At 56.9% G+C, this 13,921-nt stretch overlaps 1 protein-coding gene across 1 annotated transcript; it reads right to left on the bottom strand.

Annotated features, from left to right (window-relative positions):
• Positions 1-3,501: 3,501 nt before the first annotated feature.
• TLE5 (TLE family member 5, transcriptional modulator) lies at positions 3,502-11,953 on the bottom strand. Its single transcript, XM_077121210.1, has 7 exons — positions 11,857-11,953; positions 10,885-10,982; positions 8,015-8,078; positions 6,583-6,627; positions 5,927-5,989; positions 4,728-4,802; positions 3,502-4,647 (listed from the first exon to the last, which is right to left on the bottom strand). The coding sequence occupies exons 1-7, from the start codon at positions 11,881-11,883 to the stop codon at positions 4,426-4,428; spliced, it is 594 nt and encodes a 197-aa protein (XP_076977325.1). The 5' UTR covers positions 11,884-11,953; the 3' UTR covers positions 3,502-4,425.
• Positions 11,954-13,921: the final 1,968 nt, after the last annotated feature.

Raw genomic sequence — 13,921 nt, 5'->3', positions numbered from 1 at the left:
GCAGCAGATGTCCCTAGATGGCCTGGCACGTCAATGTTTAATGTGTCACATTCTAGTTCTAGCTGGTTTCATCCCCAGCAGGGGACGGTCTTTCTATCCTCCTGCTCCAGCTCCCCCTGCCGAGTCCCGGCTGTAGGGACAGGGACTGGGTCTGTGTCACACCCCTGGAGCCAGTGGCATTCTCTCACCCCCAGGATATTAGAACCACTTGGATGCACGTGGAGGGGAAATCGAGGCACAGAGCAATCAGGCTGGTTTCACTTTCCATTCTGGATGCACACAGCTGGGAGGTCCCGGGGTGGGGGCGGGGAGAGAGGGGAGGCAGCTCAGAGAGGAGGGGGTTCTCGGAAGGAGAGGGACGTTCCTCTTCTCAGAGTGAAGGGGGCTCCGAGAACGGACTCCCAGAGAGGAGCAGGGTCTTGGGGGGGAGGGCGGGGTCGTCAGAAAGGAGTGGGTTCACCCAAGGCCCCTCTGCTCCCCTCCCTTCTCCTCCAGTCTTGCGCCCAAGGAGATGCTCCTCTTTCCTTTCTCCTTGCCCTCCTCCTCGGGTTCCTCCTTCCCCTCCCCCTCCTCCCTCTTCCCCTCCTCCTCGCGCGCTCCCTCCCCTCCTCCCCCTCCCCCTCCCCTTCCTCCCGCCTCATTAGGCGCGGCCGCAGCGCGGGGCCCATTAGCGGATCAATTAGCCGAGGTCGCCGGCGGCGAGAGTCGTTAAGCGCCGGGAGGCCGCGGCGGGGAGGGGGCTCGGGGCCCGCACCTACCCGGATCCCGGCTCCCCTGCCCCGAGCGCGCTCCCGCAGACCACGCGGGGCGGGGGGCATCCCCGTTCCCCCGCTCCTGGGGGATCCCAGCCCGTGCCTGGGCAGGGTTCGCCTTGGGAGAAGACCGTGTGTGTGTGTGTGTGTGTGTGTGTGTGTGTGTGTGTGTGTGTGCGCGCGCGCGCGTGATACCCGGGGGCACGCTTCATATGCAAGCAGTATCTACAATAAATAATAATAACAACATCAATGGCCGCTGGCGGGCCCTTGCAGAATTTCTGCTGATTCTTGCAACAATTTCCCAGAAATTGATCAGAATCTGAAATTAAGGTCGGAGGATGGGTTTGAACTCAGAGCTTGTCATGAAAATACTAACATTTACTGAGCTCTTTCTCTGTGCAAATTGAAAACAACACAACACGCAGCAGACATTCCTCCATCCTCTGCCTATTGGTCTCCAGGAGGCACCCACACAGGCCACCCAGGGGTTTATTTCATTCCCTGCTGAGTCCCAGCTCAGTGTAGGTTCTCTGTAAATATTTGTTGAGTGAGTGTTCCAGCCTCTGTAATAAGCATTTATTACGGGTTAAAGATAAGATCTTTCTAATGGAGGTCTGATGGGGACAGTGTGATTGCACCCATTTTGCAGATAAAGCAACCAAGATATAAAGTGGAAGCTGCTGGTCTGGGTCACCCAGCCGTATGGGTGGAGGAGCTAGGTTTAAAAGCTGGTCTTCCCTTTGGTCTCTGGGAATCTGTGGAGGAGCTGGAGCGAATGGGGGACCATGAGACACCAGTCTGGGGGAGAGTCAGGGGAAGCCTCCAGAAAAGAGTGGCTTCTAGGGCAGGCCACGGTGGCTCAGCAGGCAGAGTTCTCGCCTGCCATGCCAGAGACCGGGGTTCGATTCCCAGTGCCTGCCATGCAAAAGAAGAAAAAAAAAAAAGAGTGGCTTCTGGAGAGTCTTGGAGGATTAGAACGCAGAAGAAAGAAGAACAAAAGAGAGAGGGAGAGAAAATGCTGTTCCAGGCAGTGGAACAGCATGTACAAAATCCTGGAGTCAGGTAACAGCACCCTGCTAAGACCAGGCTGTGGTCTGCTGGATAGGGGTGCTTGAAGGTGTGGGCAGCCGACCAGGCTCTGCAGGGTCTCTTCTGCCCAGGTGAGCAACTGGGAAATGGTTCTAAAGGCCATTCTAAAATGAAAGATCACCTCTTTTAAAAATGAATTTTGAAATATTATGAAACCTAACACACATTACAAGTGAACAGCTCAAGTCATCACAAGAAACAGAACCTGGCCGGCTCCCTAAAAGCCCATTCATGCCCCTTCTAATGACCGTCTCTTGCCCAGAGTAACGCCCATGACATCTGACACTGTGACTTCTTGGGCTTCCTTCTGTTCCCTGACCACACAATGAGGATTATTCTGTTTCGGACTTCTTTCTTTCCATATTATGTGTGCCAGATGTACCTGTTGAGCAGAGCTGTCCCAACCTTTCCCCTGGCTGCATAGTATTCCATCATGTGACTATGTTAGGGCTGATCTATTCTTTTCTCAATTATCACTCCAGGAGTTTTCGATTTGGGCTGAGTATGCCTAATTCCCACAGCTTTGAACCCATGCTTGCTTCCATCTGTTGGTGGAGGTCATTTTGCATTTCTGTCGGGGGGGATGAATCCAGGAGGGCAACTCCTAGATTGCAGGGATCAAACAACTTCCTGAAGCAGACTTAATCGTCTGCGCCATCCAAGAGATGTGAGTTTGGGCTTTCTATGCAAAGATCAATGCTAAGAAGGTTAATCACCCAGCAGGAGGCCTGCCTGATCCCCCAGCACCCGCCACCCCCCTGCCTCCTTAGGGGCGTGAGACATTTTCCTGACTCGGCAACCATCACTGCCCCTGCATCCAACCTCAAGCCCACACCATGGGGTGCCCTCTGGTTCAGGGAGGTAGCTGAGAATTCCTGAGACCACAAAAGCCCCCTCCTTGCTCCCACTTCTCAGAGGTTGGGACTCCCACATGATGCGGTTTTTGCAAAGACCTTGCTAGGTGGGCATAGCCAACCCCCTCCCCACCTCCCATTTCCTGGAAGGGCAGCCTGGGCCATCTTGCCCCGAGTTCCAGAACAGGGCAGAACTGACACTTTCAGAGGCAGGGCTGGGGGGGACTGCTCTCCTTTCCTCCTGGGCTTCCCAAGGGGGATGGTCCAGCTTGGGCAAAGGCAGCAGGGGCTTCAAGATATTCTTTGAAGCACAGAGACAGGTTTAGCAATTAACATGTGTGCTGGGAGTCTATTCTTTGATGTGTAAAAGCAGTGCATGTGTGTTTGTGTGTGTGCAATGGGGAGCACGCTGCAGTCTCAACGGGAAAATAATGCAATGTAAGAGCCGTGTGACCAGGGACTCAGAAACCAGTCCTGCTACTTACTAGCTTGGTGACCCCTGAGAGGCTCTTTAGTCCCGCTGTGCCCTCTTCTCCACCTGTCAAAACCTCAACAATCCAGTTCTGCCCCCTGGGCTGGGCCGTGCATGCTGTGTGACTGAGAGGCCCCAGCTGCCCCTCTCTGGGCTCTGTATCACGTTTGGAAGTTGGATGGATGACACACACAGACGTTGAGTGCAAGTCCTGGCTCAGCAGGGACCCTTGATCCCCCATCCCGTTCACACGGGCTTGAAGGGAGCTCCCTCCTCCCCTAGGAGGGGGACACCGCGGGCAGCTCGCGACAAGAGGCAGGGACACAGCAAGCAACCTTCTCACATCTTTATTTGAAAGGCACAGCTAAGCCCACCCTCAATACAGAATTTTCACTTCTCTCCGCAGAGATCAAACGACTGAACACAAAAAGAGCTGACAGTCTAAAAAGCTATATACAGACACAGGTGTGGGTGTTGCTTTTTTTTTTTTAAACATTTTTCTTTCTTTCTTTCTTTTTTTTTAATATCTCCTCTCTTAAAAGACAAGCTAGTATACTGGAAAGAGAAAAAAAAATTAATCCAAACCAACACAACTTTAGTACCCTCATCTTTATTTGGGAAGGGGGAGCAGTGGGGGGGGGGGGTCCTGGGCTGCCCACCCCCACCCCGCTTGGCCCAGCTAAGCTTGCTTCCCTTTGCCCCCTCTTTGGTGGGCAAGGGGAGAGGGCTGGGTGCAGGAGTGGGCAGGAGATAGAGGGAGCAGAGGTGGGTGCCCGGGGTGGGGGGGGCAGCTAGCGGTTGTGTCTGCATGCGGTGCCGGGGAGAGGGAGGGCCCAGAGGGCAGACTGTTAGGTACGCGTGTGCATGAAACTGGGAGTGCAGGGGGGTGGGTGTCGGGGCGTCTTGAGGTTTTGCTCCCTTCTGGCCTGGCTCCCTTTTGCCCCTCCAGGCCTCAGCTTGCCTCATCTGTGGTGTGAGCAGGTGGGGCAGGCTGTAGGGGAGGAAAAGGAAGAGGAGGAGGGAGGCCTGAATTGGGGGGGTGGGGGGTGGCTGGGGCGGGGCAGGCAGGATCAAAGCTGGGGGTGGGGCATGAGCAGGGCCAGGGGTCCGGCTGGCATCTGCCATAAATACTACGGAAGTATAGCCAATCCCGAGCTAGACGGTGTCTTGGGCTGAGCCTTCCCTCTCTCCTCTCTCTCCGTGGTCTGTCTGTCGCCACCTACCCTTGTCCCCCACCCCCAATCCTGGCTGCCCACTAATCCGACTTCTCCCCATCATCCTCCTGGTGGGTGTCACCATCGTGCCCGTTCTTATCTTCCTTGGAGAGGTGGGCCTGGGACCCCAGGGCGGAGAGTGACAGGAGGCCTGTGCTTGTGTTGACGGCCGGCAGCGAAGGCGGCTGCAGCCCCACTGGCAGCGGGGTCAGGGGCAAAGCCAGGGCCTGCAGCTGGGACAGCTGGTGGGCTTGGAGCTGCTGCTACAGGGCGGAGGAAGGGGCTCGTTAGCCCCTAGGGGTGGCTAAACCCCCACACCCCCCACCTGCAGCCCCAGACCTACTCGGATGATGGAGTTCAGCTCGGGAGCCGTCACCTGCTTAGCTCTCTCAATGGCTCCCAAAACCTGCTGCTGGTGCTGAAAAAGGGGGAGGAGAGACGTCAAAGAGCCCAGGGGAGCCCCCCCAGCTCAGAACTTTCTACCCCACCAGAAAGTCTAGTTTCTCTTCACCAAACCCCGGTCACCTCGTCTGGAAAATGAAGTCAAATGGACATGCACAGAAGACTCAAAGGAAGGGAAAGAATGGGTCTTTATGCAGTGCCCGACCTGCCCAATGGTTCAGGGAAGCCCTCATCCCAAGAGCTCAGAGATCAGCTTCTCAGATCTGCTGATCTAAGTCTGTCTCTCCTGCTTTGAGATGCCAGAACTGGCCACTCTCCCTTTTTGCATTGGCTACCAGGAAGCCCCTGTTGAGAAAGGAGAGCACAACCCTGGGTCTGCAGGGTCCCTAGGGCCTGGGGCTTTCATTGTATCCATTTGCACTTGGACATTTTGCTCTACTTGACCCAAATAACTCTGGGATATGTGCAGGGATTAAAGAAGAAACAAATTATCAGCAGAAGCCTGGCTGGGAGCAGGAGCTGGGCTTTATACAGCCTGAGGGCCCCCAAAGTCTCAGAACCTAAGTGGGGCAGTGGGGGGCGATGGGGGTGGGGAGAGGAAGAGCCAGGCAACTGGTCTATCTTGGGTGTGTGTGTGTGTGTGTGTATGTGCATGTCTATGCATGTGTGCCTATATGTCTGTGTATCCCGATGTGCATTTATCTGTTTGTGCATCTGTATTGAGTTTCCGTGTGTCTGTCCCTGGGTATCTGTTTGTACATTGATCTCCAGGCATCTGCACAAGCATGTGTGCATATCTGCCCGTCTCTTTCTGCATCTGCACACATGAGTCGTCCCCCCCGCCCCGTTCTCCTACCCCCACCACCACCACCGCTGAGTCTCACGAGGGTGAAAGGCGGAAGCGAGAAGGCAAAGAAAATTCTTGTGCTGTCTTTGGCATATCTGACATTTTTAACCACGAAATGACTCACTGGGGCTGGGAGTTCCACACTTTGGGGTACGGCCCCTCCCTGAACCCCTGGGAGCTTCTCCAGCTTGGGGGGCCCCTGGCTGAGGCTGGAAAAGGGTGTGTGGGAGGCCAGGGGCCAAGTTCAAGGTGCATTACTCCCCCACCTTGCTGTCGCCCCAGGCTCCGCTTACCTCTTGGGAAAGGTAAGGCAGGACCTGGGCACAAATCCCATTCAGCCTCTTGACGATTTCCGCCTGGAAGGCACAGATGTTCTTCAGTCCAGGGCGGGCGAGGGGGGGCAGGTGTAGACCAGCCCCAAGAGGCCCACCCCAAAGCCCAGGCGGCCCGGTGGGGGCAGGGCTGGGCCAGCAAATCCCTCTCCGGGGCCCAGGACACCACACAACCAGCAGAAGAGGTGGGATTTGAAGGGTGCAGATGATGGATAGAACCGGGGGGTTAAGTGTCCCGGGGAGGACCCTGGAAGGAAGATGGCAACACCAGGCTGGCAGCAAGTGCTCCACGGAAGAGAGGGAGAGTGGGGAGGAGGTTATTGGCCTTCCAGAGCCCAGATGAGACAACTCAAGACCAGAGAGGGCAAGGGCCCCCCAGAGGTCACACAGCATATCAGTGCATGTCATCTCACAAGGGTGGGAATGGGGGTGGCTGGCAGGCCCTGGAGAAGGTCTCCAGGGAGGAGAAAACTCCCATGGAGGCCTGAGAAAGAAGAGAACAGAGTGTATGCACGGGGGAAGGCAAAGGAGGTAACAGGATAACCAGGCAGACTTGGGGCTCAGCCAAGGGGCGGGCTCCTACCTGCCTGAGGGGGGCGGGAAGGGATAAAGAGTACCTGTTTGTGCATCTCGATGTTCAAGCCGTAGGACATCTCGTAGTACTGTGGGGGGGGGAGACAGAGAGAGAGAGATGGGGGTGGGGAAGGACGGGGGGGGCATCGAGAGACAAAGAGGGGGAGACAGAAAGAGGCAGAGAAGGGGACATGGAGAAAAAGTGGGAGGGTAGGGAAACAAAGAGAAGGCAGGAAAGAGAGGAGGGGAGAGACACAGGGAGGTGGGGGAGGGAGACAAAACCCACACCTGGAGTCCCAGTGAGGGACAGGAGAGGAACCGTGGGGGTGGGTGCCTGCTGGGGCTGCTGGCAGGAGCTGGGGAGCTTTAGGGCCCAGCCTGGCCTGACTCTCCTGGTTTCAGATCGTCTATCCTCCTCACACATTCCAGGGCCCCTAATCTTTTATCTTTTATGTGTCTTGTCTGTGGGTGGCCCCAGTCTAGGGGGAAGTTTGCCTCTCTGGGTATAAATAATCAAGGATAAACAAATCCTTCTGGAGCCTGGTTTTGGGACCTGCAGCCTCCCTCTCCATGCCCCAGCTCTGACCCTACCCCACCCCCCTGCTGTAAACCCTCCCATAACTCTCCATCTACCCCCCACCCCCACCCCAGGAGAAAGCCAAGTTCATTCCCAAGCCTTTATATGCCTTCCCTTCTTCTGCCTGGCAAGCTCCTACTTATCCTTCAAGATCCCAGTTGCAATGCCCCATCCTCCAGTCCACCTTCGTGGTTTCTCCCTCAGGCAGCACCTCCCCCTGGGATCTGCAGTCCTGGGTCCCTTTGTCTGCCCCATCTGTGTCCCCCCCAAAGCCTGGGATAGCTGGGGGTCTGGGCTGAGTAATACCCTGCTGGGCTAGGCAAGGGGTGGGGGGCAGAACAGGGAGTTTCCGATGCAGAAATAGCCACTTGGCAGGTATGAAACCAAGCAAGTGATTCTGGCAATTCAGATGGGCAAGGCCCCAAGTGTCAGGCCACGGAATGCAGGGCCACCCCCGGGAGAACAGGGCAGGAGAAGTGTGTCAGCCTTCAGGCCTGGGCGCTCTCCCTCCACGGCTTGGGTGTGAAGGGGTTAAGCATTTGGCTGCCCAGAGAACCTTGGGGGGGCAGGAGCAGGAGGGGCCAGCTGCTCCCCCACTTTTCACGGCCACAGCCGGTGGTGCGGCAGCTGCCAAGGACAGCCGGGGGACCTGGCAGGCCCAGACTACAATCCGGTGGTTTGGCACCTCCGGCCACTGCCTCGGCCGGCAGCCAGGCCAGCAAGGCGGGCTCAGCCCTGCAGGGGCCAGCTGGATGGAGGGCAGCCCCTGAATCTCGGACTCCACAGAGAAGGCAGCCAGGGTTTTTTTTAAGCGGCAGCTGTACTGGGGTGGGGTTGGGTCTGGGGTCCATCCCCCGTCCCGTGCCCCCATCTCTGCCCGCTGGGCTGGGGGACTTTACCATCACATAGTGGCGCTGCATCTCCGACTTCTCGCTGGCCAGCTTGTCACATTCGAGTTTCAGGCTGAAGAAGGAGGAAGGGGTGCAGGGATACAGGTCAGAGGCTAGGCTCAGGCTCCCCTGTGGTGCAGGAGAGGAAACTGAGGCTTCAAGGACACTTGGGGAGCTCCCCATGTCCCCAGCCAAGTCCTCGGTACAGCTTAAGATCAGCCTGGGCCTTCACAGTGAAGCCACAGACCTTAACGATGGCCAAACACAATCTGCTGAACTCGGGAACTGATGGCTTTTGAGCTCTTGGTGATGCTGGGCAAAGAGCCGTGAGACTCAGCTTCCCTGGCTATAAAATGGGGACATGAGACCAGCCTTCCAGGCTGCTGATGAAGGAAGTAAATCACAATACGAGATCAGAAGAATGAGAACAAACGCACTGCCTCTATATCAAGACAGGGACTGCAGCTCATTCAATCAATCCTTGTGAAATGGTCTGAAAGGCTGGCAGAATTATCACGACTCTTGTTTTTTTTTCCAGATGATGCCCAGAGAGGTTGAGTAAGTGGTTCAAGGCCACACAGCCAGGAAGCATAGCGAGGCCGGCTTCAGAGGCCACAAACCTCGTCATTGTGAGAAACTGCAGAAATAGTGACAGGGATCAAGGAGCGGTCTGGGAGGGTGGGAGGGGAGGGTCAGCTCCTGCCTGAACGCAACTGGGGATCTTCAAGTGGTCCCACCACGTTTGTGGGTGGGTCCAAGGAGACCCAGACAGGACACAAAGCCCCCACTGGGATTTGTGGCCCTGGGCCCACCTTATTTCCCTGAGGGGTAAAATGGGGAGGGGACTGGACCAGCTCAGAGCCCCCAACCCTGTTCCTTTCTCTAACTGGGAAAAAACTGCATCACTTCCACCATGGTAGGTTCTATAAAACTTTATCTTGCCTCTCTCTGGCTCCCCCAGCAAAGATAAGCTGTGGGTATTTCCCCCACAAGGGCCTCGGAGCAGGAAGGAGAGAGTTAGCAATGATGTCAATCAGCTGAGAAAAGGCCCAGGGGTGGGGTGGGGGGGGAGGGGGTGGCGAGCCTCTTTCCTTTACTCCATTAAATCTGATCCAGCAAGGGGTATGCAGGGTCTACCTTTGTCACCCCTGGTTGTACAAGAGACAGAGAGTGGTTCAAAGCACAGGCTCCCCAGCCACAGGGCCCGGGTTCAAAACTCACCCTGCCAATTCCTTGCAGTGTGACCCTGGACAAATTTTCCTCCCTCACTGAGCCTCCATTTACTCATCTGCAAAGTACCGACCTCCCAAGATGGTTTGCAGGATTAAAGTGAATTAAGACGAGGAGACCTCTTTGAACAGTGCCTGGCACACAGTAAGCGCTCAATTAACGCAGCTTCATCTTCTCACCACCTCGGGACACCGGTATTTTACACCGTGACATGGCCCGCGATGTGAACATGCCCAAGGTTGGAGTTTCTTTGGCCCCCGCTAAAGTTGGTTTTCTCTGAGTTTCTTTTAAAAGTGTGCAATTGTTGCCAGAAAAAAAAAAAAAAACCACAAAAGCAAAACAACTCAGGCAATTTCATCCCCACTCTCAGGACTTCCGGCCATTCTTGATGAACCGGCCAGACAATCTGGTGAAACTGGGCTGGTCCTGCTTGGCAGGTCCTGTATGTGCCCCCGAAAAGGGAAAGCCCCTCATGGGTCACCCAGGCCTAGCAGGAGATGCAAAAGCTTAGAAGGGGGTCCAGCGGGCCTGAGGTGACAGTACTGGGACTATACCTGGGGTACTCAGGGTGAGGTGGGCATGGGCTAGGGTGGCGGGAGAAACTGCCCCCCTTTGGACCCAGAATGTCCAGGTCTACCAGGCAAAGCCCCCACACCCTCCAATGCTTTCAACCCTCTATGCCTCAGTTTCCCTATCTTTATAATGGACAGCATGCAACACAGTGGGGTGGACTAAACAAGAGGGAACATGTTCAGTGCTTAGCATACGGGACAACCCCAAAAGGGTGGATATTTGCACTAAAAAAAATCGGCCTTCCCACTTTTTCCTAGAAAAAATCCAGGATCTTTCAAAGATCACTTTTATGAGTGCATAAACTAAGTCCCAGAGATGGCCCAGGGTCTTACTGGGCTCTGTGACCATGGAACTCCTGATTCCCAGACCAGTCCCCACCCACCAGGGCAGAGAGGTTGAGAATTTGCTTTCTTAGACTGGGTTCAAAATCTCAGCTTCACTACTTCTTCGTGCTTGCTGTGCATCCTGGAGGAATCCCCTAACCTCTCTGGGTTTAATTTTTCCTAAGCCTAATGGGAAGAAAGGAAAAGCTCCATCCACTTAGACCTGACACATGGCAGGCCTTTTAGAAATGTTAGATGAAATTCGGGCCACAGACTCAGCTTTGAGAATCTGCTGGAAACCAGGAACCCTCTCCCCAAATCTTGGCAGAGAGCATTTTAGGGGGACTGGGGCAGGGGGTTCTATCCCGGAACTTCAGTTGTTCAGAGGTCTTTTATCCATTAGGGATGGTGGAATTGGGGCTCTGAAGCCAGACAGCTGCAAGGCCAGGCATATCTTTTAACTTTTTTCGTGCCTTATTTTTCTTATCCGTGAGATGAGGCAGTTTTTAAAAATATACGAATTAATATCAATATCGGTAAGGTACTCAGGACTTGGTAGGAATGGGGTGGCTGTAATGAGAGCCACTATGATTGCATTGTTTGCATAAGTCTATTAACAGAGGCCAAGATCTCGGCTCCAGGCCTCCTTCTTGCCCTCCGTACAAGGGAGGGGAGTAGGATTCAGACACATTTCCACCCCCACCCCCACCCCCGCCCTCGACCCAGAGCCTGGGACCCCTGCCCGCGGCTCACCTGTGGTACTGGGCCTGCAGCAGCTGGAACTCATCTTTGATGCGGTCGCAGGAGTCCGAAGTGGTGAATTTGAGTTGCTGGGGTAGGTGCGAAGAGCCCTGCGGGGAGGGGGCCGCCCGGTTCACCGCCAGGAGGGGGCCCGGCCACCCTCCCTTCCAATTCCGCGCGGGCCGGCCGGGAGGCGGCGATTGCCGCAGCTGCAGCGCGCCCCCTCCGCCCTCCAACCGCCCCCACCCCCGCTCCTGCCCCACTTCCTGGGCCCGTGTTTACAGCCCCCAGCGCGGCCCCTGCCCCCGCTTCCTGCCCCCGCCTCTCCCGGGGGAAGCCGAGGGGTAGGGTGCGCCCGCAGCCGCCTAGTCCCCCGCCACCCCCGATTGTGGGGGTGCGTTTTAAGGCCCGCCCTTGGTGGGGGCAGGGTGCGCCCTCTACAGCTCCTCCAAAGCTCCCCGGGAGTGGAGGGAGGGGGGGGAGCGGGGATGCACATCCGAGCGCCCTAACCGCCCCTGGTGGAGGGGGAGGTAAAGGACGCGTCCTAGAAAGTCCCCTCCTCGAGCTAGAACTGGGGGGGGGTGGGGGGGAGAGGCCTCCCTGCAAAGTCTCCTTACAGGAAGGGCCTCTCCCAGCGCCCGAATCTTCCGGGGCGGGGGTGGGGGGACACCCACTCCAGAGCTCCATTGCCCTTCCCGAGGCGGCGTTCTTCCGGGAGGGGTGCCCCTTGGTTCGCCCTTCCCGCCCCCCCCCACCCCGCCCCCCCACCCCGCAGGCCCCAAAACGATCTCCAGCGCCACGGGTGCCGACGGGGCTCCCGGAGCGCCCGAGGCCAAGGCCTGGCTCGGTGGGGGGTGCGGGGCCCCGGAGCTGATGGTGGGGTGGGGTGGGGGGTGGAGGGCTAGAGCGCCGAAGGGAACCGGGCCCCGGAGCAGGCATGGAGGTGGGGGGAAGGGGGAGCCGGGCCGAGCGGGCCCCGCTTACCGAATGCCTGCTTTGTGGAAACATCATGTCAGTCGCGGCGGGGGGGCGCGCAATGCGCCCCGGCTGTGCGCCCCCGGCTCGGGCGGCTCCGGGCGCCGGGCGGCCGCGCCTTTGTCCCGGCGCCGATCGGCAGCTCCCGGGGCCGCCGCCGCCGCCGCCGCCGCCTCCCGCGCCCGGCCTCGCCCGCTTCCTGCGCCCCCTCCCCGCGCGCCCGGCCCCGGCGCGCCCCGGGCCCCGCTTCCTGCGCGCCGGGCTCCCTCCCGCCCCGCCCCGCACTCGCGGCCTCCGCTCCTATTGTCTAATGGCGGCGACGCCGGCAGCGGCCGCGGCCTCGGCGCTGCGGAGGCTCCGGCTCCACCTGCTGCTGCTGCTGCTGCTGCTGCTGCTGCTGCTGCTGCTTCCCGTGCCCCGTGCGCGCCGCCGAAGGGGGGGGAGCGCGCGCCCGGGGAGGCCTGCGGATCCCCACCCCCGCCTGCCTCTCCCCCCCACCCCACCACTTCCCCCCCACCCCCCCCCAGCCCGCCCTCCCCGGGGCCGGCCCGGCACGGTGACCTTGGACACGGCGCGTCCACCGCCCTGGGCTCCCAGCCAGCCGGGCCGGGGTGAGGGGTTGGGGGTGGGGGGTGGGATGCTCCTCACGCCTGCTGCGCCTCGGTTTCCCCACCTGTCAAAGAAAGGGCCGGACTGCCAGCCTCCTAGCCACGGGCACCACAATGGCGTGACCTGGACTCGATGACCTTGGCCCAGCGGCCAACCTCTGTGGGCCTCAGTTTCTTCGTCGTTGTCAGAGCAGTCGGTGGTAACTGTGGCAGGCGTTTATTGAGCGCCTACTGTGTGCCAAGGCCACGGAGGGGAGGTGACACAGGCGCACAAAGAACAAATACACTGGTCAAATTCTTGGGTGCAGATGGCAATGAGAGGGCACAGTTTAAATAGGGGGAGATCAGAGAGGGACTCGCAAACCTGAAGAAGGAGAGGCTGGGAGCCCATAGGGGTATGGGGATATGCTGGGAGGAGCAGATTCAGAGAACTGTTACAGCCAGTGCAAAGGCCCTGAGGCAGGATGGGGCCTGGCGCTGGGAGAATGGAGGAAGAGACTAGGGTAGGGAGGTTTTATGTTCTGCCCTGGCCTCTTGACATTCTTCATAATTTTTGAACAAAAGCCTTGCAGCTTCCTTTTGCATTCGGATGTGCAAATTATGTAGCTGGTCCCTACAAGGAGGTGATGAGCACGTTTGCAAGACTTTATGGGTTATGGGGAGGAATTATTAGGCTTGTACTCAGGGAAGTGGGCTCCCTGGGAGGGGGAGGGGGTAGCTGTCCCTGGTTTTGAGAGTCTCCTCACTGAAGCTGTTCAGATAATGCACATACATGTTCCTTTTTCTTGTGCTTATTTAAAAAAATATTATCGTGCTAATGGAAATACAACATAACATCTCCTGTTTCAACCGCTTTCAAGTATACAGTTCGGTGGTGTTATCTTCATAATGTGCTGCGTCATCCCCTCAAAAACTTTTCCATGCCTTCCCCATGAACTCCCCATTTCCCACCCCATGGTAGACGGGTATTCTAATTTCTGACTCTAGCAATTTGCATATTCAAATAATTTCCTATCAGTGGGATCATATGATATTTGTCCTTTTGTGCCTGGCTTCTTTCACTCAACGTGACGTCGAGGTTCACGCACTTTATAGCACCTATCAGAGCTGCGCTCCTTTTTAAGGTACAATAATATTCCATTGTGCGCGTGTAAGATAAAAGATATTTTAATGTGGTATTTTTTAAAATAAAAATCCACGCAAGATGAACAAGATGTCAACATCATGCATAAAGACAGAATCTGAAAAGGGCCAGGATTAGGATGAGAGGACCAGGCATATTGGGCAAATGCAAAGCTGTCCTCGGTCCTGACACTAAGCAAAAAAACAGACTTTAGTAAAGTTCCTTGATATTCTTGTCAGTTTCTGGAATCAGCGGAACCCACAGAGTGAACGGAACCCCTGAACCAGACTTGGCTACGGAATTTGTGGGGGGCCTCCCCTAGGGCAAAATGAAAATTACAGGT

This window comes from Tamandua tetradactyla, chromosome 11 (assembly GCF_023851605.1).
Source record: "Tamandua tetradactyla isolate mTamTet1 chromosome 11, mTamTet1.pri, whole genome shotgun sequence".
Classification (NCBI taxonomy): domain Eukaryota; kingdom Metazoa; phylum Chordata; class Mammalia; order Pilosa; family Myrmecophagidae; genus Tamandua; species Tamandua tetradactyla.
Note: the sequence above shows the minus strand (reverse complement) of the source record. Positions and strands in the feature narration are given on the sequence as shown.

Excerpts from the sequence above, each read along its gene's own strand:
- TLE5 (XM_077121210.1), bottom strand. The coding sequence starts at position 11,883 with ATGATGTTTCCACAAAGCAGGCATTCG. Across the intron at positions 5,990-6,582 it reads ACATCGAGATGCACAAACAG|GCGGAAATCGTCAAGAGGCT; the intron begins GTACTCTTTATC and ends TGTGCCTTCCAG. Across the intron at positions 4,648-4,727 it reads AGCTGAACTCCATCATCCGA|CAGCAGCTCCAAGCCCACCA; the intron begins GTAGGTCTGGGG and ends TCCGCCCTGTAG.